The 26,436-nt window shown below is 35.7% G+C and overlaps 2 protein-coding genes across 3 annotated transcripts in view; both read left to right on the forward strand.

The window, feature by feature from the left end:
* qless overlaps positions 1 to 12,596 on the forward strand; it is a 39,495-nt gene extending 26,899 nt beyond the window's left edge. The window contains exons 5-8 of the mRNA XM_053747666.1: positions 7,200 to 7,289; positions 8,938 to 9,069; positions 10,539 to 10,733; positions 11,049 to 12,596. Coding sequence (XP_053603641.1) covers positions 7,200 to 7,289; positions 8,938 to 9,069; positions 10,539 to 10,733; positions 11,049 to 11,270 — 639 coding nt within the window. The 3' untranslated portion in view covers positions 11,271 to 12,596. The remainder of the gene's footprint in view (positions 1 to 7,199; positions 7,290 to 8,937; positions 9,070 to 10,538; positions 10,734 to 11,048) is intronic.
* Positions 12,597 to 14,718: 2,122 nt separating this feature from the next.
* On the forward strand, positions 14,719 to 25,818 carry LOC128671536 (uncharacterized protein). Of its 2 annotated transcripts, none has more exons than XM_053748072.2 (9): positions 14,719 to 14,967; positions 16,738 to 16,882; positions 18,305 to 18,427; positions 21,024 to 21,213; positions 21,491 to 21,564; positions 21,632 to 21,724; positions 21,956 to 22,554; positions 24,213 to 24,288; positions 24,666 to 25,818. In XM_053748072.2, exons 1-9 carry the CDS (start codon positions 14,960 to 14,962, stop codon positions 24,825 to 24,827), a joined length of 1,470 nt encoding a protein of 489 aa, XP_053604047.1. In that variant the 5' UTR covers positions 14,719 to 14,959; the 3' UTR covers positions 24,828 to 25,818. The 2 variants fall into 2 exon arrangements, with proteins under 2 accessions (XP_053604047.1, XP_053604046.1); XM_053748071.1 differs by lacking the exon at positions 14,719 to 14,967 and adding an exon at positions 15,969 to 16,170.
* The last annotated feature ends 618 nt before the right edge of the window (positions 25,819 to 26,436 follow it).

Here is a 26,436-nt window from a genome sequence, read left to right on the forward strand (position 1 = left end):
TCAACTGTCTGCACTACGCGTTGAAATAGCGTTTTTAAATGAAGAGCGCACGCGGTTAGAATTTTCATACGTAAAGTGCGTTTGTAAATAGACACAGAAGCCACTTAATGAAGGCTGTCAATATTCAGAGAACTTCAAGGAGAAGCAATCCTACATGGGCATCTGCTTTAAGTGCTTGTTTACATTTAATTGCGTTATCAGATCTACCAACTAGAGTTGCTACTCCTTTTTATTTATTCTTTTGTGTTTTTTGCTTCTTACATATAACACAGTTGTCGTAACTTCTAGAGCATGGCATGAATCGATAGTTAGTCGTCACCTTTTTGAACTTCAACGGATATCCGTATGCTTTCGAAATCTGTAGTAATTGTTACATAATAGCAGAATTTGCCCGCCATTGCTGCGACTAATATAATTAACTATTGGTCTGATTAAACTAGTTTTGGTGGCATTCAGTTTGTTTATTGATTTATTTTATGTAGTAACTATACAAATTCAATTGAAAGTGAGATTGAAAGAAACGTCATTATTATGGAAGAACGTCGTTGTAGATTACTAAATAATTTAGCTTTGATAGCGTCCGATTCAGGTGTCGACATTGGAAGGACACGAGAGAGGCGGTCGAATGGTAGCTTTCACCATCACTGACGGCCGGAGGGGTGCGGGGCGAGGGGCGCGGGCACGTCATCCATCAACACCAGACGTTAGTCTCTCAGGTGACGACGACGGGTCATTGAACGTATTTTTTAAACTATCTTGCACTTGGTTTCTGGGTTATGAGTTGTTAGATAATAAATTGTTATTAATCGTTCAACTTAATTATTGTAAAATCACACATATTTCGGTAGGTATTTACAAACAACATTTTAGATTAAAATTAAAAAGATCTTTTATATTTATATATTAGTTAAACATATTCTTGATAAGCTATTATTTCAATGAGTATCTCTGCGAAATATTTAGACTTTCAAGATATTGCATCTTTATTTGAAAAAAAAATGTGACAAATGAGCAATTCAGCAGTCAGGTATAATCCAGACTCTGAAATTGAAAAAAATATATTCAAAAAGTCGAAAGGGTTAATAAAAAATTTAAATCTTAATACCTAAATGAATAAAACCAATTGAAAGAAATATCCTGTCGCATAAAAATACAACAATGCATGGAATGTATCGTTCTGTGAATAAATTACGATGCACTACAGCAAGTAAGAATATAATTTGCAGTACAAATTGAACACGCATTATTGTATGTCATCTTCAATATTGAGAATTTATTCACGCCCATAAGGAAATGTCTTAAATATGCCATCCCTCTCCAACAATGCGTGAAGAACAAACAGGTTCTGCCGGTCCTCCATATTTATATCCTACCTTTTCTCAATTTATGGAGCCCTTCGCTATAAATTCATAGAGACGAAGTGATAATTATGCTGGACATCTGCCTGTATTAAAATTCCGCCAATGATTTTGTCGATTTGTAATTAAATCGCCTTTTAAAATTAATAGAACTTAACAAAAATCACCAATTCCAACTAATATTATAAATGCGTGATTTTTGTATATTTGTCGTTATCCCTTGGCCAATTTGTCGAATTGACTGGGGGGAGACCTTTGCTTTTTGCTTTGTATGACGGAATAGGTTAAAATATAAATATACCTATTTATAATACTATATTAAATATGGAACAAGTAATATAACAAGAGTGGTATTTTAGCTAATGATAAATCTGTATACTTCGTGGGTTTAATTACGTTTTCAACCGGATTTACAATATCTTTATATCTTTAATGTTTAAATCACTATAAATTATCCTATTACCATTTAGCTTAAATATAGACCTTGATGTATTATCAAACAAGTTAACCAAACTTATGAATGCATTTTTTATAATATAATACTTATAATGTAATATAATAATAGCTTTTTGTTTTTTCAAGTATTTTTGTTTTATATTCCGGTTAAGGAAAACATCGTAAGGAAACCTGGTTAACTTGGAGTTGGTTAGCAAAGGAGCCATTGCAATTAAGGGTCCTCAAAAATATAAGCAGAATAAATAACGAGTTGAGCACTGAAACACACTAAAAGCTACACGAATATCTTTAAACAGCATCGATTATTTTTTATTTATTATTATTCTTATTATTACTTTACTTTCCAAGATTACCAAAGTTGCAACACGTTTTGCGCTAGCATTTTAGACTCTCGATAGCGCATCAGTCCAATTTCTTGATTAAAACTAAAATGTGTTTACAATTTTAACAAATGGTTGAAGTAAAAGTAAGTAAATCATATGCGTGTACGCAATTGTGCGTTGATGTCGTTTGTACCGCGCTGCAGTGATGCGATAGGCGACGATTCGCATTAGCACAGTCGTTCCTCGTGCCATCCAACATTAAAAACTCAATGTAACATAAATAAAAAAAACTTATTAGCTGTCTGATAAATAAATAAATATATTAGGACAAACAACAACACACCATGTCATTGTCATGTACACCGTCGAGCAATTATTCGATACTCGTTTTCCTTAATATATTGTGATAAATAAATGAAAGCCCGTGAACTATTACTTTCTATTGATGATTCGTCATAGCAAGACCGCGTGTGCCGTTGAAAGCAAAATTCGTCCAACACTTTCCTCAGATGACCCGCCAAGTTTATTTGATGCTGCGAGTGTTAAATAAAAAGTAAAACTGGTATTTTATAACTGTAATGGAGCGGGGAAAAAGGGGGGATGTGGGTCAAAAGTTCTGCGTAGCTGGCAATCATCAGACTGATTTTGATTTATTTTTCAAAATTTTAGCAAATTTTCACTATGAAAGTTTGTTTCCAGATATTAATCTATTGAATCAAGACGACACATTTTTATGTACTTATTTTTTAGAAACTGATATTTCGAAAAATATTAACGTCATGCTAAAACGTCATTTAGATTTGGGTGCGTATTTTGTTTTGGTACACCTAGGCGCGCGAAGCCTCGAATCTTTATGTCAAGGTCGGCTCGTCTTCATGCTTAGTTGCTTTAAGGCGTGGTGGAAACGGACTACGGCACAAGCTTGCGACACAAGCCATGTCAGAATACTACAGACACTTGTCTATAAATATTTTAGCAAAGATACACATTTAACTCTACAATTACACTAATCTTTGTGGTAGGAATTCAGATGTTGCTCATAACGTGCATGTAGTTTACCTTTAACACATTCGAATTGGTGCTGATGAATAGTAGCGCGAAAACTTAATGGAGACAAATGCATGAAGACCTTTTTACAACCTTTACAAATGAAGTGCTTACTTAAGAGATAAAATGTCGTGAGCGGTAACTGAAGATAAGTTAATTAAGACAGAAAGAATCAAGAAATTACTACTAAGTACTAGGTTTTTTTTGCAAATACTTAAAATTGATTAATTTACTCTGGCATTACATTTCAAACCAGAGTTAGTACACGTGCCGCTGACCAGCGAGTGTTGAAACGATGCCCACTCGTCGACCACTAATCGCCACTAGATACCGCTGGTTTCACAACACACCGGACCTTCCACTCACTCGATACGAAACCCGCCGATTCACTGTAATCGAACTTGTATTGATCACATTAAATTCGGTTTTCTGCTTGACGTACTAAACATGAACATGATTCACTAATTTGCCATCCATGGTCGAAACGGCTATAATAAACCATCGTGTAATTTGAAATTTAAGTCTCCAAACCAAATATATATTTAATGTTATAATAATAAAGATTTCAAGCACTATAAAATTGCTCATAGATACATTTTACATAGATACTTATAAACCACAAATTATTGTTTAAAATATTATGTGGTACTTAAATGTTGATGTTATACTTAATCACATGTTATTTGACATAAATAGCAGATTTATGAATATCTGATAATGTCGAAACCCCTGTTGCATAGAATTGTCTTTTCAATCTGAGATTTTAAGTCTTCTACAACAATCTAGTGATGAGAATAACAAACGATTATTCTCATCACTAGATTTATCTCAAAGCACTTCTACTGCTATGTTAATTATTCGATTACTAGTAAATAAATTGTAAAAATCTCAACAAATTGTTAAATTTGGCTCAAAATATACAAACGAATTGGTTTTAAACTTGAAATCAGGTGGGCTGGATGGTGAGTGTGGGTTGGCTTTGCTGGTGGTTAGCAAAGAAGATGAGGGGGGAGTCAAGGCCGCCAGCGCGACAATCATCCCACCACATTCTCGCGCCGGCCGCCGCCTCGCCACCTGTCCACCACCACTGTCAAGGCTACCTTGCGAAACATTACTACAGAACCACGCACACAAACACCACTCCATCTAGTTACGAGATACTCGCTTGTGAAAATAATGTCGCAACTACCTGATAATGGCCTTCGCCAGACAACTATCCGTAAAATTTATAAAGTAAAACTACCATCGGCAACATTTCCGCGTGTTTTACTTGACTTCCGCGGTGATAATGACCCGCCCGGTTATTCCCGGCCCTTATGGTTTAACTCATCAACAGCTTTTTCTGACGTTATTTATTATTTATTCCAATATCTGTATTATTGGTTGTCCCAATGCGGAAAATGTCATCTAGAGGAATGACTATGTTACTTTGGGTATTTAGCTATTTTTAATTGATTTTATTAATTGATTGTGAATTATTTGCCGCTTGGTTTAGTGATTCAGCAGAAGTTTAAACTTGCATTACAATGTAATGAAATTACAGAATAGAAACCACAACGCATTCAGAATTAAGTCTGCGTGAAATCGTAGAGATTTTTCTGGTAAATTATTCATGTGGCTCACTCGTTGGGCAGACTTTCGAGCGTTCTTGTGAAAGCCTTTCACTCTTATCATGGGATTTATATATCATCTTTTATTGCAACTTGAAGATATTACAGAGTTACTAAATGAATTCAGTGTCAAAACAATATCGACCTAAACAAAAGTTGTAAAGTACGCACCGTAATTATTGTTTTGTAGTCAAGCAATTATACAGCGTAGTTAACATTTACAATTATAACTCATAAAGCCATTTGATATGATTTCATGTTGGAATTCATCGAGGACTTGCTACATCGCCCGTTTCGTGGCAAACGCATGCACGTAGCGGATGCGTTTTTAGTTCGGCCGAGTACGACAGAAAGTATGTTAATGCGTGCGCAATTTGCGCAACCGACCGCGAAAGATACGCGCCACCACCCGCTCCCGTTTGCGATCCCGTTGCTCTTATGCATGCACCACTACTAATTAGTTCTTCTACTACTATTGTATGAAATACTAGACATTAAATAATAAGACGTCCGATAAAACATTGTCCACGTGCAATTTTTTAAAATTAATTATATATTCAGTCAAATATTAATGTTTTTATTCTTATATTTAAGGTATAGGTGTAACAAAGTCTGGATTCAGCTCAGCAGCATAAATGGTAACCCAGTCTGGTAACTTTCACATTTTCGAATTGTTGTTACTCTGCCAAAGGTCAAGCCTCCTCATATCTACTTGCCCTATAAAAAGGTACACGGATTATTTTAATTAAATGATTATCTAATTATCTCCCTTTGGGATGAGTACGTACATACTAACCTTGACGTTGTTTCCAAAGTTCTGCTCATTGGTTGCTCTTGACATATTAAAATCCGGTTCAGATGACTCGACTTCGTGGCCCATAATAAAGATTATTAAAATATTTGAATATTTTACGTGACCTTTTAACAATAGTAACCTAATACAATTATGTAATGTAGACTTCAATATAAATATAACCATACTTTTCTTCTTTATTGCGCGGCTCCTCTATCTTCTTAGACGCGAGCTTCGAAGTCGATGCTTGATATGAATAACTTATTTTGTTGTTACTTTTAACTCGCAACAACAACACTACTCTAAATAAAAAAACCTGCAATGATTTAATTAGACGTTGGCATTTCGGTGGATTTACTTTTAAATCAGCGTGTGTTTCCGTCCTTCTAACTGCAATAAGTAGGTCCCACGAAGCCGGCCACTGGATGTAGGCTAACAAGTGTCCAGTGGTGGAAGGGCTTGGATCACACCGAGTGTAGATATAGATGAAGTGTTAAAATATTTAAATAAGCGCCTAATTATTTAAATTCATTAATTCGTCGAATACTATTTTTGTAAAATAGCTCCACGGTTGCTAACCTTGGTTTGTGATAGCAGTCGTGTGCTGATTGTCAGTTCATCCGGGTGCCTTGTCCTGGGTTCCCGGGCGTCAAATTACACAATGAACAAAAACGTCAAAAAACAAGATCGAGTTGTATTGAACAGCAGTTAATAGTCTTTATAAATTGGTGTCGTTAATATTTTTTTTGTCCTTTAAACCAGTTTTATAACCACCATACTTATTATCATCAACTTATTATCATCAACTTATTGTCATCATTATCTTATTCTGGTCTGGTAGAAAGATTTACTTAGCAACTTTTCCCCTAGTCACTTTTTGATTAACCGGATATGCAGATATGCAGATTTTTTAAATTATAATTATTTTAAATGTACCTGACACCAACACTCAACATTGTACGTTAATTTTGTAATTTGTATAATGTGTAAATCCCAGGTCTGAGTAGTGTTCTTATTTAAGAGCTAGTCTGCTCTTGTCGTTGTAGTATTCGTATTTTTTATTTTAATAGTAGTGATTCCTTATATATTATTGCTGTGGTAGTGTATCCCCGGCCTTAATGAGCTTGGTGCCGATCGCGCCCACGCCTTAAACCAGCGACTTGGCCGGCGGAACTCCGGTCGACATTAGTATGCGGCCGGCCATCGCATCACAACTTTCTCGACATTCTTACTACGGCCGCTACCCGCCACCAGGAGAAATGAGCACCGTTCCATACATTCAGCAATTATATTGATTGCTCGAGTTTTGATACCGATACGAGTAATTTTGTTATGTATATTATTGAAGCCATTTATTAAGATTTCATGCTTGGTAAAGGAAAAGCGTTAGATTATGTTAGGTGGTTTGCTGTACAATTATAGACGTGAATCGTTAACGCGTCTTTTTTTTGAGAATAAATGGCACGCACGGAAGATGAAGAAAACGAGTAGTTCTTATGTTCATAAAATAATAAATAGTAATAATAAATTTAACACTTTTTTACAGCCCCTATTTTTTTATTCAATAGTCAATATACATAAGTATGCTAAAGATTTGATTTATTGTTTCCAGGTGGCGATGGCCGGCGACTTCATCCTCGCCGTGGCGTCGATGATGATAGCTCGCTTGCGCAGCGACGAAGTCACACTCGTGCTCAGTCAGGTAAACAAATATGCTATTTTTTTATTACTATACTGCCAAGCAGGCAAATAGCCATAACTAATCATTCATTCATTAATGCAGCCCACCTTTTGGGAATTGATCACCGCAGTCTATGGTCCTACAACACCAGAGGTAGATACCGCTGGTACGCGCGTTGACGAACATAACAATGCAACACTGCTGTTTGGCGACAGAAATATTGAATGGGAAATTTGAGAGCGAGATGTTAATATTATATATGATAGACCTTGGTGTCTATTAAGATTCCACAAATTAATATTTCAGATAATCTGTAACTCCCTGTGTGTCATAAAAAAAAGTCGGGCCTAACTACGGGTTGACTCTCGAAGCTTAGCCGGTTTGATAGACATAATAAAGATTCAATTCAAGATCCTTATTATTCACGTTGACGTTGTGAGCGTAGCAAGCAACAATAAACTTATTTCAATTAAATTTTTTGAGAGCTTGGTTATTCACCGGTTGAGTCTACCTACTGGCCGCATTCCACATGTAAATGAAAAAACGCACTGTAATATAATCGATGGGTCAACTTAAACACACAATTTTTGACACGCAATTACCAAAATGGCCTGTTTATAAATATGTAAACACAAACTAATTTGTAAGAGTTTCGTTTAAGCACTCACATGCGATTATGGCACGTAAGAATTATTCTTATTAGGATTCGGCTGCAGGTGATCGGGTCAAGGGTGATTTGCGAAATGAACCGCTCAATACGAGTCGTATATTGCTGCCCTCTTTGTTTGACAACACTTGAACTTGGTTTGGGTGCTATTTAAAGTGGTATATAAAGTATTTAAACTGTTTTTATTTTAAGTAACCACTTTAAAGCATGCGAGTTGGGCTGAATGGAATGTCGTATATACTAGTATTAGTGGTATACCGTACAGTCGACAGCACATAAGCTTACCCAAATTCATTGCCAATTCGTCGCTTTTATCTCGGCATAGTGATCCGTGCAGTGTAGCTTAACATGCGGTTGACTGTATGTACATGCGAAGTTTAAAAAACTGTGCCTAAGTCCGCAATCTCTATATAGAGATACAATTCTTTTCTAAAAATATTTATATGAAACTGGGAGTAAGCGAGAGAGAATATCGAATGTCTTTTGTCGCTCTTGTTTTAAAGAATATAAAATATTCGCCTGAACCATTAAACAGCAGATTTTCCGGCGACATATTAAGTTTTACATTCGCATCCTGCTCATGCCTTTGTGAACGTTTCTGAATGAACACAATTAAATTATATATCTAGTTCACGTGTCATTGTTATTTTCTGTACACATTATATTGCCTGCAACAATACACTGTACGTGTAAGCTAACTGTAAGCTAAATAGTAACAAGTTTTTGTCAAAAAAAAGCTCTTATTATCGTCAGAGAGATCTTGTCGCATATAACGAGTAACAACAAAAAAAAAAGATAAAACATAAGAAATGGACTGTGATCGGTTTTAACTGGTATACTGTTAAGTTCACCAGATATTTTACGAATGCCTTTAGGCAACTTGGATAAAATTGGACATTCGATCTCTATATATTTTTCAAAATTGACAAAAAAAATCTCAATAATGAACGGTAGAATAAAATGAAGGTAGTTTTATAACATTGTCATTTTTATTGATTTCAGGTGGTGACAGATTTGGTACAGGGAGAATTCATGCAACTGGGCAGCAAAGAGACGGAAAACGAGCGATTCGCGCACTACCTCACTAAGACATACAGAAAAACCGCCTCACTCATAGCCAACTCCGTCAAAGCGGTATGTTATTTTGTTTGTATTGGTAGCATTCATTCATATTGAGGAAAAGTAAATATTATGAGGTCTTCGAAATTGACGATTGAAAAAACGAGACAAATTCTTCATGAGCCTAAAACAAAATTCTTGTGTCAGTCACATACATACGTGTGAAATATATATATGTTTTACCACTTAACGAAGAATTTTTTCCTGTACTATGATTTGTATTCCCTTAAACAAACATAGTACAGGAAAAAATACACGCAAATTAATAAATTTGATTTGATTAACAAATTGTTGATTTGCGTGCAAGATTTTTGTTAAAACACAAATTAGTTAAATTATTTAAGTTAAACAAAAAATCACTTCATGGTCAGAATGTATCCCTTTTGTGATTTTTACACGGCTATCCAAAAAAGGAGTGCTCTGAGTTGTGTGTTGTTTGAGGATTATGAATATACAATGTTTATATGTACATACACTTCGATGTTATTAGAATAAAGCTCAAAAAAAAGTAGAATCGGCTGTGGTTTCACAACCGGCCGCCTGCTTAACGTCAATCCTCCTTGCTGTCCCCGATAGTTGAATAGACACATGACGCGACTGACATTTTTGTTTCGAAATTGTATAATAACCATATTTGGAGTCGTCTTGCTTTGCAGATTGCTATTAATATGTATAAAACTTGTTTTCGAAAAATATGTCAAAGATTTGGTTGGTGTAGACGGAAGGAGGCCTATGCCCAGCAGTGGGTCACGGTGGGCTGCAGATGATGATGGTGGTGTCAAATGCGACTTTTCAACTAGCGGGGGCAGCTTGGGAATGCTAATGTTGCTTGTCCCTTTGTCGCTTCGTACAATTCGTACAACATTTACTCGGGGATATGCACATGTCTAGATCACACGCCATACGAGACGGCTACCATAACGCATGATTGAGCTTAGTTATTTAACTGCCTCACTATTTTTCTTGCTTTAGTTAACTGCGCTCTGCTACCATGATGATTTCGAAGCAAGAAAATGAATTGTACCTATCGTATAAAATATAAATATAATTTTATTTTAATAACTGGGCGCACAAACAGTGATCACTGTATCGACAGTAGACAAGAGAGAGAAAGTCCACAGATGTAACATTGGTTATGTTCACAAATCTCTAACACTCCCTACTGAACGCAATCCTATTTTAATTATACAAAATAAATGTTTTTCAAACGTAGTTCCTTTAGTTATCAACTATTATACTACAACTGTTTATAAATAAAATCTCAATTTAACATATAGTATGGTGTAGATAATTCTTGTTTTACAATTTTTCTCTCTTCAAATTCATAAAATTTCACTAATTAGCCGGTGCATCAATGCGTCTACTGTTGCCATGTAAATATGTGGACGAGTGATTAAGACGATGGCTCGTAATAGCCTTTTCATTCTCAATGAATGACATTATATATATATATATGTTACGCTAAGTAGTGGCTACTGGTGTAGGTGGCGCTGCTGAGCGGGGCGGACGAGAGCACGAGCGAGCTGGCGTTCCAGTACGGGCGCAACCTGGGGCTGTCGTTCCAGCTGGTGGACGACTTGCTGGACTTCGTGTCCTCCGCGCAGGCCATGGGCAAGCCCACCGCCGCCGACCTCAAGCTGGGGCTCGCCACCGCGCCCGTGCTCTTCGCCTGCGAAAAGGTATGACATATCTATGGAAATTTTAGATAAGACATTTAGGTATTCTTATTAAAGTACTCACAACGAACAATAAAAAATGGTCATGTGCCGCAGTGATTTATATGGGTATCTCAATGCATATTCTACTCAAATAGCAGGGCGCTTGTTTTCAAATACCACTTGAGAGTACACGGGATTGTGGGAACATCATACACCATTCAGTACAATTTCGAAGATTCGGCTTTGATTTTGCCACTGCCTGCCTAACTTCGACCCTTCTTGAGATTATAGAAGTAGATTTTGCGGATGGCAGTAAGTAAGGTACTCCCGTTGCAGTACCCGGAGCTGAACCCGATGATAATGCGGCGGTTCCAAGAGGCGGGCGACGTGGCGAAGGCGTTCGAGCTCGTGCACAAGTCGCGCGGACTCGAGCAGACGCGCTTCCTGGCGCGCCAGCACGGCGCGCAGGCCGCGCGACTCGCCGCCGAGCTCGCCGACTCGCCCTTCCAGAAGGCGCTCGTCGTCACCACCGACCTCGTGCTCAACCGGATCAAGTAGTGCGCTAGTGCCGATCACGACGGTACGATATACTAGTATGTAGTTATTATAAATCAGTCAGACTGAATCCGTTGACGTCGTTCGTGTGACGAAACGAAAGTTTATAATACTTATATATTATGTATATAAAGTTATTTATACTTATTATTATTGTATTTGTATTTTTTTTATGTATCCTCACTTTTGTGACCTGATTTAATAATAAGATGGTTTTCTATGAGAGTATTTTGAACATCGTGAACTATCTGCGACCCGAGTGATGTAGCTATTGCCGCTGAGTGAGCGTGTATGTGACTATTCGTTACCAAATACCGCTGTACAGAAGTGTACAACAATATGCTCAATGTTGTTATTAATATCACAATGTATGCTGAATAAGCTGTTTAATTGATACAATATATTATGTACATACTGGATTATTTAACACTTTCGTTTTCTTCGTTTCTCTATTATTGTGCAATTGAATAGATATTAGGAAGTACCTGTGTATGATGCACAATGATATTCTGATCTAAAAGAAAGGTAAATTTGCTAACAGTGCCGACAGTCAGTCACGCTGTAAGTGCTGAGTCATTGGATAAGTTACCCGAGTTTTATCTTCAAAACCAATTACCTCAATTTCTTTAGCGTACACGTTACACGTTATAGAGGTGTATATGTTCTGATGTAGTATTAAATTATAAGGTTTATGAGGCCACACAATATGAGGCAAAATCTGTTAAAGCCTTTTGGGATTTAGTAAAGGAATTCTGTTAGAAAATTAGTTATAATGATTGTAAATAATTAAAATGAATATTTCAGTGTTACTGATGAAATTTTGTCGTGGTATGGTATGTACCCAACAGATATGCACCAAGAGCGCAGTATTTTAAAAACTTTTCTCGAAGTTCTCTATTTAACAAAATATTAGTCAATGATAAGTTACATTTACTAAGAAGCTGACGCGAGGGCCGGCCCGCGGGACGAGTCCCAGTTACGTAAAATTATGAGACTTGTGTTTCGTCCGAGCGTTGGTCCACGACTAATTGCCTACTTAATAAGACGACCCCTCATAGTTTTATGTAACAATATTAATTTTACAGATTTACGACCAAATATCAAGGTACTAACACAATTATATAGAATAATATCCCCACGGCCATGGCGCCAGCTTCCACGGCGGACATGGAGTTGTATGTTTTTGTACATTTAATGTTATAAAATGGGAGTCAATGAATTTTATTTATATGTATGTAGACAAGTACGTAGCCGGTATTGTTTGTAAATATGATTACTCTGTAAAATGCTAAATCATGAATAATTTTTAATATAAATACTAGTTACAAAGATATTTTATTTCAATACGTCAGAAATATTTCTGTTAAAATATACATAATGCATATATACGAAGGTTTCTCATATGTCTCCAGAAATATTTACTGAATACGAAGTGTTACGAAGTTTGCTGAACAACTTTCACTACCAATTTTATATAAATATGTTCGTAAAGTTGGAGCCACAGACATAAAAGCATAACTTATGCTTATATGATTGTAATTGGAGCAAGACTGCAGTATTTTGTAATGTATGTACCGCTTTTAACCTATGCCGCAACGTTAGTGTGTACTGATTGTGTCAACATTCTCCTCTAACGTAATTTAAATTTTCCCGGCTAAATGATGGATCATGTCGATGGAGATTGATAAACTTATCACATTAATCGGAATCATCTGTATATGTATAATTAAACCAAATGATGATAGATGAGATTGCGTGATCATGGATAAGATTAATATGACTTTATTGACTACTAGCTTTATATACTACTAGCGTTAGTAGGTACTTAATATCTAACATATGACTTACATATTAAACACATATTTCTTTCTTTTCTTTTTGAGTGTGTTAATTGCTAACACTGGTGTCAGATTTTATTTAAGTCGCTTCAAGGCATCTGACATTATTGCGACTACTTACCCCTGTCAACCTGTCTACCAGTGTGCAATTTTCCTCACAATGTTTTCCTTCACCGGAAGTAAGTGGTGGTCTATGAAAATACGGATACATGAGTCAGATTAGTATACATAGGATTCGAACCTGGGACCTTTCAATCACAGGCGGAAGGTCCTACCTACCCACTTAAGTTCGCCACCTCTTTGAAGTCACAATAATAATTTGCTCGAATTGCGGGTTCGCATTTCACTTCTCATTATCGAATCTATTCGAAGTGAGACGCAACGAACGACGTTATCGTTGCGTCACAATGGTGCACTGTGATTGGTTAGCTGCTTCTGCAAATCCACTCGATGGTGAGATGTAAATAGCAAAGTCGCACTACGCACACATTGCCTAACCGTTAATGTGTAGTTTCATTGTCTGTATCTGTAGTCTGTATTTTCAGATTTCAACTTCACGCATAGACTGTTATCGCTATAACAAAGAAAATAAAAAAAAAAATCTTACAGAGCCCAGCGTTTTAACGAATTAGCAATAAAACATGACCTAATTTCGCAAATAGCTATCCTTGTGCCGGCGAGTTGCAATATTTATCCTGCGTGTTTGCGGCTATCGATCGCGCGGCGCCCGGCACCACCAGCTTTGTTGGCTGAAAAATGACATGTACTTATTATTGCCTTTGTCAATTCTTCTGTGAACGATATTAGGATTATATAACCTATTACGTGCAGATTTTACTAAATAAAAATCACTGAGTCTCCTCAGTAGTTAACTCTCGTTACGTAACTACGGAGATACCTACCTAATCGTTTTGAAACTAATAATAATTATCATAACATTTTTGCTACAAGCTTTTATAATGTTGCACTTGTTACATTCAACGCGTGACAAAATTACTATGTGCGTGTTGTAAACCTTTGAGGAGTTCCTTCGTTGGGAGCGTGTTGGGAGCCAGTCTTGGGTGCATCATCAGGTCATGCTTATCATAATAATGTATAGTCATGGAAACTGTAGCGACATTGGAAATTTCACTGTATTTCACTGATTTCGACTTTAGGACAAGTGGAAACAGGTAAAATTTAACTAAGACCAAAGAAAAATTAATAGCAAAATAATACTCAAAACAATTGCTTGCTTAATAAATATGATTTACATTCATAGATTTAGCAAGAGCGCTCGCGATCTGTTTACATTCCATTTAGTCAGGCAATTAAACATAAACAACAAAATATAAATTTGAGGTTGTCTCAAACATTTGCGCAATATTTATAAGTTTGGCAAGAGCAGGACATGTAAGTATACCTTTTTGGGACGAAGCGTGAGATCACCGTATGTAAATAGCCAATTATATAGACTAAGTTCTCTATTTATGTATTATCGATTAATCGTAAAATACTCGTGACCTTTCCACTGACTTTTTCACTGCGCTAGAATATTGACTGGTTCGCGAAAAGGTGCCTACTCGCGAAGTTATATTTGGCAAGTATTTACCTTATTCATGAATCTACCATCTTCGTCCCAGTATTCCGTTCGACATGTCATGATAAGACTGTCGTCAGTGAAATAATTCCACTGACATTATTATAACATGGGTGTTAAGTATCTGAATTTTAAAGTGCTTTATATATAAAAATTAAAAAGTGCCTAACTAGATACTATAGATAAAATTAGAACGAAATTCGCGTCCTATTATTTTAAAATGTGTTGCTTTAATTGAAAATTTGCGACCTCCTGGCGAATATTATTTATCAACAATGATCAGGTATCTACACCTATCATGAAAAGAACCTAGTGCCGCCATGAAAATAACCGGTTTACATTTTCAAAAGCCTGCAAGCTAATTAAGTACGTAGCAGGCGTACAGTCGTTTGACCTAGATCGTAGTTATTTTTCTTTATAATTGAGGGCTGAACACGTGTTCACATAGATATGAACCACAATGCATGATGATTTGCAGAGTTTCAGGTGTTTAGAAATGTATGTGGCCTAACCAGACTTAGTTGTGCGGCCTTTGAAATAAAACGTTTCAGAAAATATATTTGTGCTCAAAAGTGTTGCCAAATTAAATCGTTTCGAGTGTTTTTGGCAATTGGTAAATATGTGAATTAATTGGTTATAATAATCTGTTTTTTTTAACTGTTTAAAAGCCGGCGTGAATTAAAAAAATATCAAGATGGCCCTCCCGTGATTCGTCTTACATTATTTAAAATTTATACTTTGTAATTTTATTTAGGTATTTAAAATTATGTTGGATAAACTGTTAAAAACCATTGTTTTATTGTTGACAGATACTATCTGTTTTTACTTTCCTTAAATTTGAAATAAAAAGTAGAGTTTTTGATTCGGTTGAATCCGTTAAATCTTATTCGGATAGTACTAAGAGTTCCTAGTTAATTTCATTTAACTACTATAGAGTAGTTCAAATAAGTATATTTTAATCTTATAAATTTATATAAATACCTAACCTAAAAGACAAAAAATATTTCGGAGTCACATCATTCAAAAGGAGTTATGACATGTATCATATCTTATGATATGATTTTGACAAATATATATATTATCTATTCCTGAAAACGCAAGACAACAGAAACTTTTAAATTTTCTTAATAAATAATCACTTTTACTTGTCATAAGTTGACTATTTGCTTATAAATTAAGCGATATAATTTTAAGCGTTAGCTTACAAATACGTATATACTATCGTATCGGCTGCATTTGTGAAAACAGACGCAGAAACATATCTATAAGCACCATATCCAACTGCGGTGCCTACTGTTTCAGGATTTCAGTTGAAAAGTTACAGTCGAGCAGTCGCAACTTAGTTATGTTTTATATGGGTGGTCGTTGCTCCTTATAATACTGACAATATGTTACATCATTATCTTTACTGTGATACGAAATTATTTGTTGGGATAAGTGAAATTTTAGTTTAAATGTTTGCTTTGCATTCGCAGCGATTACGTAGGTAAGACTCGGAAGTGTAGTTTAGTCGTAATTTTAGTAAATATTATTGTGGTAATAAATATATACCTCATAATTCATGATAATAAGAAGAATTAATTACAATTATCAGAAAACATACGCGGCAGTATGTATAAATTTTTATCAAACACTAATTTCTCTATATCATGTGTCGGTCAAAATCGGTGAAAGAAATATTTTGAAAAGTTAATTAAATACATATGTATACAGGACTTCGTTCATCGTAAATACTTTATAGTAATTTATTTGAAGAATTGGTGCCATAATGGCTTTCTAGAATCTCATATGACTCAGTTGATGCACCTAAGGTATATTTTTTTTCTTAAGAAACACTTCGTTTTCCTTCCCAACGGGCAACGTAGCGGCATGTGGGACTTGGACCCACTAAAAACACTCCGGTGTCTGTAGTTGCCAATATTTTAGAGGTAGGAACGGTGGAATCGACATCAATCTGCCACCCTCCTCAGCCACGATAGTGGCCTTATCATGTCGCACTGTTTTTCTTTTCTCACTCCACCTAGCACAAAAAGTACTGAAATAATAACTGTAGGAGGCTGAGTGCCCCGACGTCGGGCTCGGCGCGGCGCAGAGCTCGGGAGCGGCGCCGCGCGGAACTGACGCGGCAGGAGGGGGAGCGGTTGGCGAGGGAGAGGCAGGAACTACGCCACAGGGAAAAGTTGGAGCACCAGCGACAGGTGACTATAACGTTGGAGATCTGGACTCAAGTCCTGATGCGCTAAAAGTGAACAATGTGTTTTACGATGGAACAGACACTAGTCGAAAATCGGCTAAAAGGCAACTTTGAAATTACTTACGTATCTGCCTTGTCTATATTTTTAACTAGTTACATACATACAAGTCGTTGTCTCTAAATTCCTTAAACAAAAGGGAAAGCCTCTACTTTATGTACCTATTGGAATTGACGTAAAGAGAGAAAGCCGTAACTAGTCACAAAATATTTTTATGTATTGGTAAACACCCATTGAGTTGTACCTACTAGCTATTCACACACAGTTTACTACTAGATAAATGTGTATGTTATGTAGTAAGTAGATACTCAATGAAGTAAGTACCTTCAGAGTTACATTATAAAGATGCTGGTGTATTTACTTATGTGTTTGCCGACTTAAAAATAACAAATTGCCTACGTCAGAGAGAGTCATTATATCTATGAAATAATTAATAAGATATTAAATGTTATTAAAGTTATAAGAATATTTATATCAAATAATAAATGTTAGATTTAAAGTATTAAAGTAACTTTACATATATGTTCAATAAAAACTTAATTAAAAACTTTGAACATCCAAGTACCTACCTGATTTGTTAAGAAAATTGTCCAGTTTTACAAAAGTACACACGTAATGATTATGAAGGCGGCATCAGCTAATTGTGAACTCAGATAAATTAAGTACCTACACTATACCATGGCATTCGCTTCATTACTATCGATATGAATGTAGCGCCTTGTAATGGGATAGGTGTAGGTAGGCAGAGGCTATCATTAATCTTGCATAACAAAAGCTGTCTGTTTAAAGAACATGATTAGGGCAGGTCAGAATGATTTAGAACATCTTCTGATGTCAGTCAAAAGAAGCCGATTCGAATCAATTATATTCAAGAATATTCTCATTGAGCACAGTTAAGTAGTTACCAAATGAAATAGGTATCTGTATTATTCAACATTTTTATCTTATAATTAGCTGCGCCCCGGGGCTTTGCTCCCGTAGGAATTTGGGGATAAAAAGTACCCTATGTGTTATTCCAGATTATTTTCTACTCATGTACTTTATTTAATAACAAATGCGTGAAGAAGTAACAAACAAACAAACTTACTTTCGCATTTATAATACTTATTAGTTGGGATTCAATTCTACTAGGTTTTTAGAGGGCAGGTTGAGAAATAATATATAACAAAAAGTGTGTGTATTTTTGGTATTTAATATCGCGAAATTGATAATGGTATATTATAATCAGAATTTTTAAATATGAACTTCGTCTTCGTTGTGATGATCGTTCTAATTACATACTAATTCTAATTACTTGTTATACCAAATCTATTGAGTCTTTTAGCTGACGAAACATGCTAACTAAAATCTAATAAAGTTTTAATACAGGCGAGAGAAGAGCTATCCTCGTACGAGCCCTGGGGCCGCGCTGGCGGCGGTGCCCCCAACCCGCAAGGAGTCAGGTTCACCAAGATCCGCGCCCGCGGCATCTACCCTGAAGACGAACTAAGGGTAATGCTTTTCTCCTATGTTTTTGTATCAGGCCCATTTTCTGTGAAAAGTTATTGGTCGGACATGAAAAAAATAATTGGTCATTTTCGAAAACACAAGCTAGGTCTTGCTTTAATGTAAATAGAAGTAGCTTGAGATCTACATACTTTTTTGTGTTCAACAGATCAATTATTTAACTAGTTTGAGTTAAAAACCACACGTTATTAAAAACTAAAAATTTATAATATCATTATCACTCATGAACTATTTTAACATTAACTATTATTTTACTATGACCAACCGAAACTACAGCTCACTGCTTGACCTTTCGCTGACGACATGCGCTTGACTGACAGTGGAATATATACATAATTCAGAGCTGCGATACGAAAATGTTGCCCTTTTCATGTTCGACAGTGCAATATATTAGTCCAATTTGTTAAATTTAATAAGGTGAAATTATTTTGCTGTTTGCTGGAAGCTATTTCCTTTGTTGAAGTAGGGAGTGTCAATGTAATATATTGGACTGCCATCAATCACGATATCGCGCTAGTTTTTATTTTAGAAAGCGCCTAGAGGCTTCAGTGCGTTGGCAGTTTCAATAAATTAAGTCCTGATAGGATTGATACAGAAGAGAAATCAGGAAGTCAACGCCTAATTTATCTAAATTTCCAAAAATTGTGTTCGATGCATAGACAATTTATAACTTAATTTTACATAGTTCATCTCTGATGTTTTGGGAGTTAATATGAACCAGATTAGTCTGACAAAGATTTTTATACTACCAGTAGGCAAACAGTCATGCTGCCCACCTGAGGGTATGGGGTCACCGCAGCTTATGGCCTGACGCCTGTCACACTGGAGTGTCATTGCTTTGTGGTTTAGGTTCGGTTGCCACAGTATTCTGTATTTACACATTACTCTCGTTTACAGGAAATTTTCATGAAACATGCACCATGCATCCATAGGTACTATTATGATGACCGTTGTCCAGTACCGTAATCATTATAAGTAGGTACATAAGAACCATAAGCTATCTACTTATATAAATAACAAATGTTATTAAAATTCTCAATTTTTCATAGTTGATGAGTAATGTTTATTATAATTTATTTAAAAAAGTTATGAATGGCTTTTATATATTTTTATGACTTGCTTACACATCCGTGTCAAAAGCAAGTACTGCAATAAATATGTATAAGGCAAGGGGCCACTCATTCATTAGCTGCCATCAAGAGGGCCGATTGTGACGCAACGCTCAAAGAAACGTGGACGAGCGACCGAGGCCTTATGCTCATGAGCTCTTGAATTACAACATTTATGTTATTTTTCAGAGATATAAAATTATGTGAACAAACGTCCTTACACTTCTCGTCTTCGTCTAACTTATCCTTACATATTATAAAATGAAGTCCCCGTGTAGCGTCTAGTGATAAACTACAGTTTTACTCGAGGCGTAATTAAGAAAAGGGTTTTATAAGGATCCTTATAAATACGTTCAACAACATTTTCACTTTTTAAACTTAGTACTACTAATAAAGTTTCACCGGTTTAACTGTAACTATAGAATGACCGACATTCTTCGATGTGCAACAGAGTGTGATCAGACGTATACTCAGCATTAAAATGATATGGTAGCCTAGAGTTGTCAAGTTATCTGAAAAACAAAAAAATATATAGGTATTACGTACTCCTATAATTTTCACGCTGATTGAGTGATAGGTAATTGAAATCTTTCATACAATACCAAACGTGGAAAATTAAAAACTAGTACCCCAAATCATACTTTTTACGATGTAAAATATTGTTTTGTCAGCATCATCATCTTCATTTCACACATTAAAGCTAAATGGTCTATGTGAATATATACTAGGCCTAAAGTTTCGGCTCAGAGTCACGCCGGTGGTGGCATTTCGGTAGAATTCGAATACAGACGACTTCGTCTTGTATCTAGTCGTATTACTACCAGCGTTTCATGAATGTATAATATAAATTAAATTTCACTAATGAATAACAATACTATTTTTGGTAATATTTCGAAACATATTTTTTTAAGGAAGTTGTCCTCCTTAATTTCGTTAAAAATAACGAGGTACCTACCTAGTTAATTTGGTTAAAAATAAATAAGTAATAAGAATTACTTTATAAAAATCTGTTTCGAAAGATAGCCTAGCCAATAGCATAGTTGATTAGCGAAATTGATCGTCATTACGTCACTTGAATTTACTTGAATAATGAATGTTTCTATTGATATGCTCACTGATGAGGTACGAATACCATAATTAAGTTACTAAATGAATAATATTTAAGAACATAATGATGCAACGAACTTTAACAACACATCTCGTATTTGCTTATATTTTTAGAGACATACATAGAGTTTTTCTAAATATATCTAAAATGCTTTAAGCCGGCTATACATTATCGCGAAATTAATTTGCTAAATAAAAACTCTCATAAAAACTTCGCTATGTTCATTCAATTGTGTTGGTATCCAGAGTTGGGCGATAGTGTGTAGCCGGCCTAATACAATCTGCATCATCCAATACAATTGAATCACAAGTAATTGCTAATTAGACATTATTTTAGTTCAACGCCGACCGTGTTTGTGTTCTAGGGTGTATCCCAAATTGAACCCTGCTACCGCTGGCCGACGCCTCGTCACCGGCGCATCATACGCCGCACGCCATTGCGTCTGCGCGAAGACCCGCAACTCTGCTACGCGGACAACCTGCGCCAGAGCGTCGACAACGACATCCGATACCGGCAGACGCCTGTGCAGCAGCAAAGCTACAAACAATTCTTGGGTTAGCATAGCCTCCTCGTCTCTTGCATCACCAATCTATAAGCCAATCAAATTTCACCCAGCACGCACAACTGTGCTACGAATATCATCTGCGCCAGAGCGTCCATAAAGATACTTACCTGATATTGACAACAACACAGTTTTATAAATAACACAGTCCTATCGTGGTTTTACGTGGTTTTATCGTGGTGTACTAATTTTAATACTCAATTTTACCATTTTGATGTATACGGTCAAGTTGAATCTGTTATGTTAATTTATTTCACTGCCTTTTTCAGATGAGATGGTTGATAAAAGAAGGAAAGCTATTAATGAAGCAATGAAAGAAAAATTGGAGTACGAGCGCAAAATGGTAAAATTTTCTATTGATTAGTAGTAGATACGGAATGTCGAGCTGACTTATATATTTGTTATTTTAGCACACTATGGAGGGGCCCTGGGGACGGCCGGGACCTGGCGGGACCACCTGGCGAAACCCTCGAGATATCGGATTAAATTTCTCCAAGTCTATGGCAAGTACTAGTAACATAGTCATAATCCATTAATCGTTTATACGTGAAACTTTGTGAGAGTTTATTTATTAATTTAGGTATATAACAATTTAAATACAAAAGTTACATATAGCAAAATAAGATCTTTTTTCATCCATAAACCACATCATGAAACGTACAGAGATTAATATTTCTAAATTCCAATGGAAGTGAAGTTCAGAGAAGCAGTTCGTGATCTATTTTGTGTTACAGGGATGGACAGATAACGAAATTTTTAATAAAATGACAGGGGATCAAAAGCGCTATAAACGATCTTCGCCTACTTTACCTAAAGTAAAGAGAGATGATGATTCAAAAGAAAACGCGCAACAAATTGAAGTATTAAGGACATCTGCGAGCGAAGTTGAAAAATTGCCAGACATTAATAAAACAAATAGCGCTAATAGAAAATCACGCGAAGATAAGAATACAACGCATGAACAAGAAGTCAAAGAATCAAAAGCGCCTAGTGAGAATACTACGCATGTCAAAAGTCCTAACAGCAAAAACAAAGTTAAAAATAGTAATGGGCATCGTAAAGGAGACAGAAGCCCTCCAAAAAGCAAATTTGTCAAGAGATTGTCTAACGGAGAGAGGGTGCAAAAAGTAGTTCCTGGTGAAGATTGCGAAACCAGAACACAAACAAATGCGGACCAACCGATAGTGTATGAGAAGAAACCTACGCCTGAAGCAGCTATTTTGGGATTGACAGGCGGCGTGGAGCTGGTACCCCTTCTAGCGAGGCGGAGGCGTGTCGGCGCGCGCACTCTGCCCTCCAGCGATGTCACCAGACCCCCCGAACAATTCTGCGAGTACGTACAAATCACATATCAAAGATTAAACTGCCAAAGGTTAACGAAACGACAAAAGATCATTATCCTTTGTCACATGACTCATATCCAATTCTTAACATGATATTAGAGTCTCGTTGATTTCACAATAGATTTTTCCATTTCTTACGTAAGAATACTTGAATATTCTTGCAAGCGATAAACTGACTGTGAGATTGTGACCAAGGTAAGTTGTAGAATAATAGACTTTTAATTTTGAGAGGTCATGGCTCATGACCTTTTTTAGAAAACGATTAAATTAAAAACATATAGCTAGTGACAATATAAACCAAATGAAAATTAAAAGTCATCAAGTTAGACGTAGATATATTGTTAGCTGCCGATGGGCAAAAATCTAATATGCTATTACAATTAAATAGGGAAAATTTGGATATTGGTTACACGGCACACTACACGGCAAATGGTACATTACATCCGATCATCATTAAATAGTTATACAATTTAAAAATATGACTACTTTTATCCTTATTTTTAATTAATTTTCACTTAACTTTTATCCTCAGTAGATTTTACATTTGGCGTGGGGATACAAATATCATCACAATATCCTCTAGACTGCAAGTAGTTCAACAATGTACAATTGCATCTATACAATACCTAGTTACTTCAGATTTCAGAAATGATAACAAAACAATGATGATGTGTATGGCCTTGGAAAGCAATACTGCGATTATTTCATAAATTAGTTTCTATAATACGCAAATATAAAATTCACATGTGGCTTGTTTAATTTCTCATCACTGCGTAAGTTTTCTGAGAAATATTTCGATAGATTAAATTTATTATGCAACTTGAAGATTAATTATAGAAATAATCTGTGCCATGTTATTAACACTACCTACCGTTTATAAATTGCGGAATAGTTTGCAACAATACTGACCAGCAATTCAAATTAATTCCTATTCATAATTTATATGTCACCATCATATAAATTAATATGATGGTTTAGGTAATATGATGTTTTTTTTTGAAGTCAGTAATTTGTGATTTTTTGTATCTGAATATAAATATAAATAATTGGAGCTTATTTATTCAGTACAACATAGATTGTTTTTGACTTATCGACTTAGTGGCTAAATTTTTCCTAATATTATTTTCAAATTACTGTACATAATATTAAAATCATATGTTAGCTTGTATGTACGATCGGCCAGAGCAAGAAGAGTAGACGAATGACAATATATCACTATTAGGCGAATATAACGGTCACATGTAAGAAAATACGCTTCTCTAGTGTATAGAGTATAGCAGCGCTCACGCACTCAGCATCATTGACATTGCATCATCGCTTTCTATCGGTGCTTTATGACATATATGAAGATTAACGCATTGACACTTACCAACGCATATCTGTACGGTGTGATCAGCTCCGATATCAATTTCATTCTGCGGTATCTAAAGAATTTTTTTTTTTCGAGGAACCGAGGCTGAAAACAGCCTCGGTTTCTTGACCCGTTATGACTTTTATTTATTATATATTGTTGGTATATATCTATGCTCGGTTCGTTCAAAGTATGGAGTAACCTATTGTTTTTTTCTGTGTTTATCACTTACTTCTTTATTTTCAACTAATTAATATTATTGTAGCAACAATGGTGTGACCACATTAAAACTTGCAGGTGGCGTGAAATGTTGAACATGGATTACTTGAGGGAACTAAAACATCAGATGCGTGTGAAGTGCGAGCAGAAAGAGGTGAGCCGTGAGTTCGATATGGAATTGATTTCGTAACCAACCTCGATGTTATGACGGTGCGCCCGCGCAGGTCGTAACCTGCACGTTATTACAGGTCAATATGAATAATCGGGATTAAAGTGAACGATACACGTATGAATTGCATATCTTGCTTCACAAAATGTTATGTTACAAAGTATGTTATCGTTATATTAGGTGTTAATTTTGATAGAAAACGATAATGGATATAATATATAAATAAATTACAGTATGTAATAAATAAAATACAGTTAAAACATGTTGCTAATGTTGTCTTAGTATATTTAAAAACGATCTAGTCTCTCGTTCGTCGTTCGTTCTTCGTTCTCAAATTCTCAGATTTGTTTTACCCTGACCAGGAGAGTCGAAAGGACTCAGCGGAGAGCGTGCGACGGCACCACGAGACCTGGGCATCATTGTGGGGCCGGCCGGGGCACGGGGCCCCGCAGTGCCGGGGCAAGTACGCGCGGAGCAACCTGGCCCGGCTCCTCTACGTCGCACCACTGGGAAACTCTCGCTGAAGACTTACCTATTGCCACTTCGAAACACATGGGGCTAGTCAGGATTTTACCGTTGGAGCAGCCTGTCTCAGCTCTTCTATATAGAATTAGGCGGCGGTATTCATTTTATCTTTAAAGGATGCATAACCATAATGCATATTTGGTGTCGAAGACTCTTTTGTTGTACGGGGTACAGTAACCTACCTTAACCCGTGAATCATTCATTTAGTTTCGTGGGCATTGACTTATCACACTTGACAAATCAGTGGTTTCAGAAACTCACAATTTTCAGGATCACCTGAATTCTGTGTTAACAGTGTTAAACTACTACACCCGTCTGGTCAATTATAGGCTAGATACGAATATTCTAAAATTAATTTACAGCATTATGTTGTTCACAATATATTTTAGTACTCATTAGGGGGATAGCAAATTATAGAAATCGCAAATAATGTCTAAAACACGGATTCTAGCAATTTTTAGAACATCTTGTGAATCACAGTATTATTGATTAGTGCCAATCATATAAAAGTATTGAAATTAAAATAGCTAAATGTATATTATAATGAAATCAATTATATGATATAGACGACACACAAGTTTGGGCGGGAAAGAAATAGCAATATTGCATAATGAGCATGTGTTCAATTTCGGCTCGATTCCAAAATTTTTTCATCTCATTATTATTTTTAATAAAATATTTACTTGTTTATGTTTTGATTGGAAAGATTGAGACGAAGGTGTATTGAAAAATCGACTAGGCAGTTCAAACACGCTCTATAAATATATAACATTACGTATTTTTATATTCTCTGTGGTTCCTTCGAAGGAACAACTGATATTAGATAATTATACGAATACTGTTATTGGACAAAATTATTTACTATTAAACAACAAAATTATATATTAATTATTTATTAAATGTGTATCTTATTCAAAATGTTGTTATAATTATGTTTTCACGACTTTAATTATGTTGTAATAAGTCTGCGAAATTAAATGCAGTTGTTTCTCACAGAAATAATGATGGTTTTAATAAATTACTGTTATCACGATTTTTTATTTACTTGTTGCGATCAATCGTTACTTGATAAACTGATCAAATGGTAATATATCTAAAGCTCAGGTAGGCTCTTCGTACACTACAAGAATACTCGTACGTAATCATATGAAATTTAAAAAATAATTGTTAGAAAAATTAAACAAAAGCAAACTTAATTAATTTGGTCGCGACTGAGACGCGTTTATACTTCGGTAAATTTGGTGGCTATGAACAAAATTCGGTTGGTGACTTGTTAATTGTAATTTATTCAATATTGGTATCTCGATAGAAGGAATTAATCATTGATAATTGATGTAAGAGTACGTTTCAGTTCAAATATTTTGTTAATAAATTACACAGCGCATTCCACACACCACAGTGCCATCACTGTTGTGCAATGCTGCATCGATGCACCAAAACTGATTGTCGCCAACTCACGATTTTACTTTATAGATTACTGTGTGCGTGTGTGTGTATACTTTATGAAGACTTTGTGCGGTTCAATTTCATCGTATTATTTTATACAATTTGGAAATAATTAAATAGCACTTAAATCAATGCCTACATGAATCGCGATACTTTGTTATT

Source organism: Plodia interpunctella, chromosome 7 (assembly GCF_027563975.2).
Source record: "Plodia interpunctella isolate USDA-ARS_2022_Savannah chromosome 7, ilPloInte3.2, whole genome shotgun sequence".
Taxonomy (NCBI): Eukaryota; Metazoa; Arthropoda; class Insecta; order Lepidoptera; family Pyralidae; genus Plodia; species Plodia interpunctella.

Excerpts from the sequence above, each read along its gene's own strand:
- LOC128671536 (XM_053748071.1), top strand. The coding sequence starts at position 16,139 with ATGTTTGCTTTGCATTCGCAGCGATTACGTAG. Across the intron at positions 21,725-21,955 it reads TAAATTTCTCCAAGTCTATG|GGATGGACAGATAACGAAAT; the intron begins GCAAGTACTAGT and ends TTTGTGTTACAG. Across the intron at positions 24,289-24,665 it reads TGAAGTGCGAGCAGAAAGAG|GAGAGTCGAAAGGACTCAGC; the intron begins GTGAGCCGTGAG and ends TACCCTGACCAG.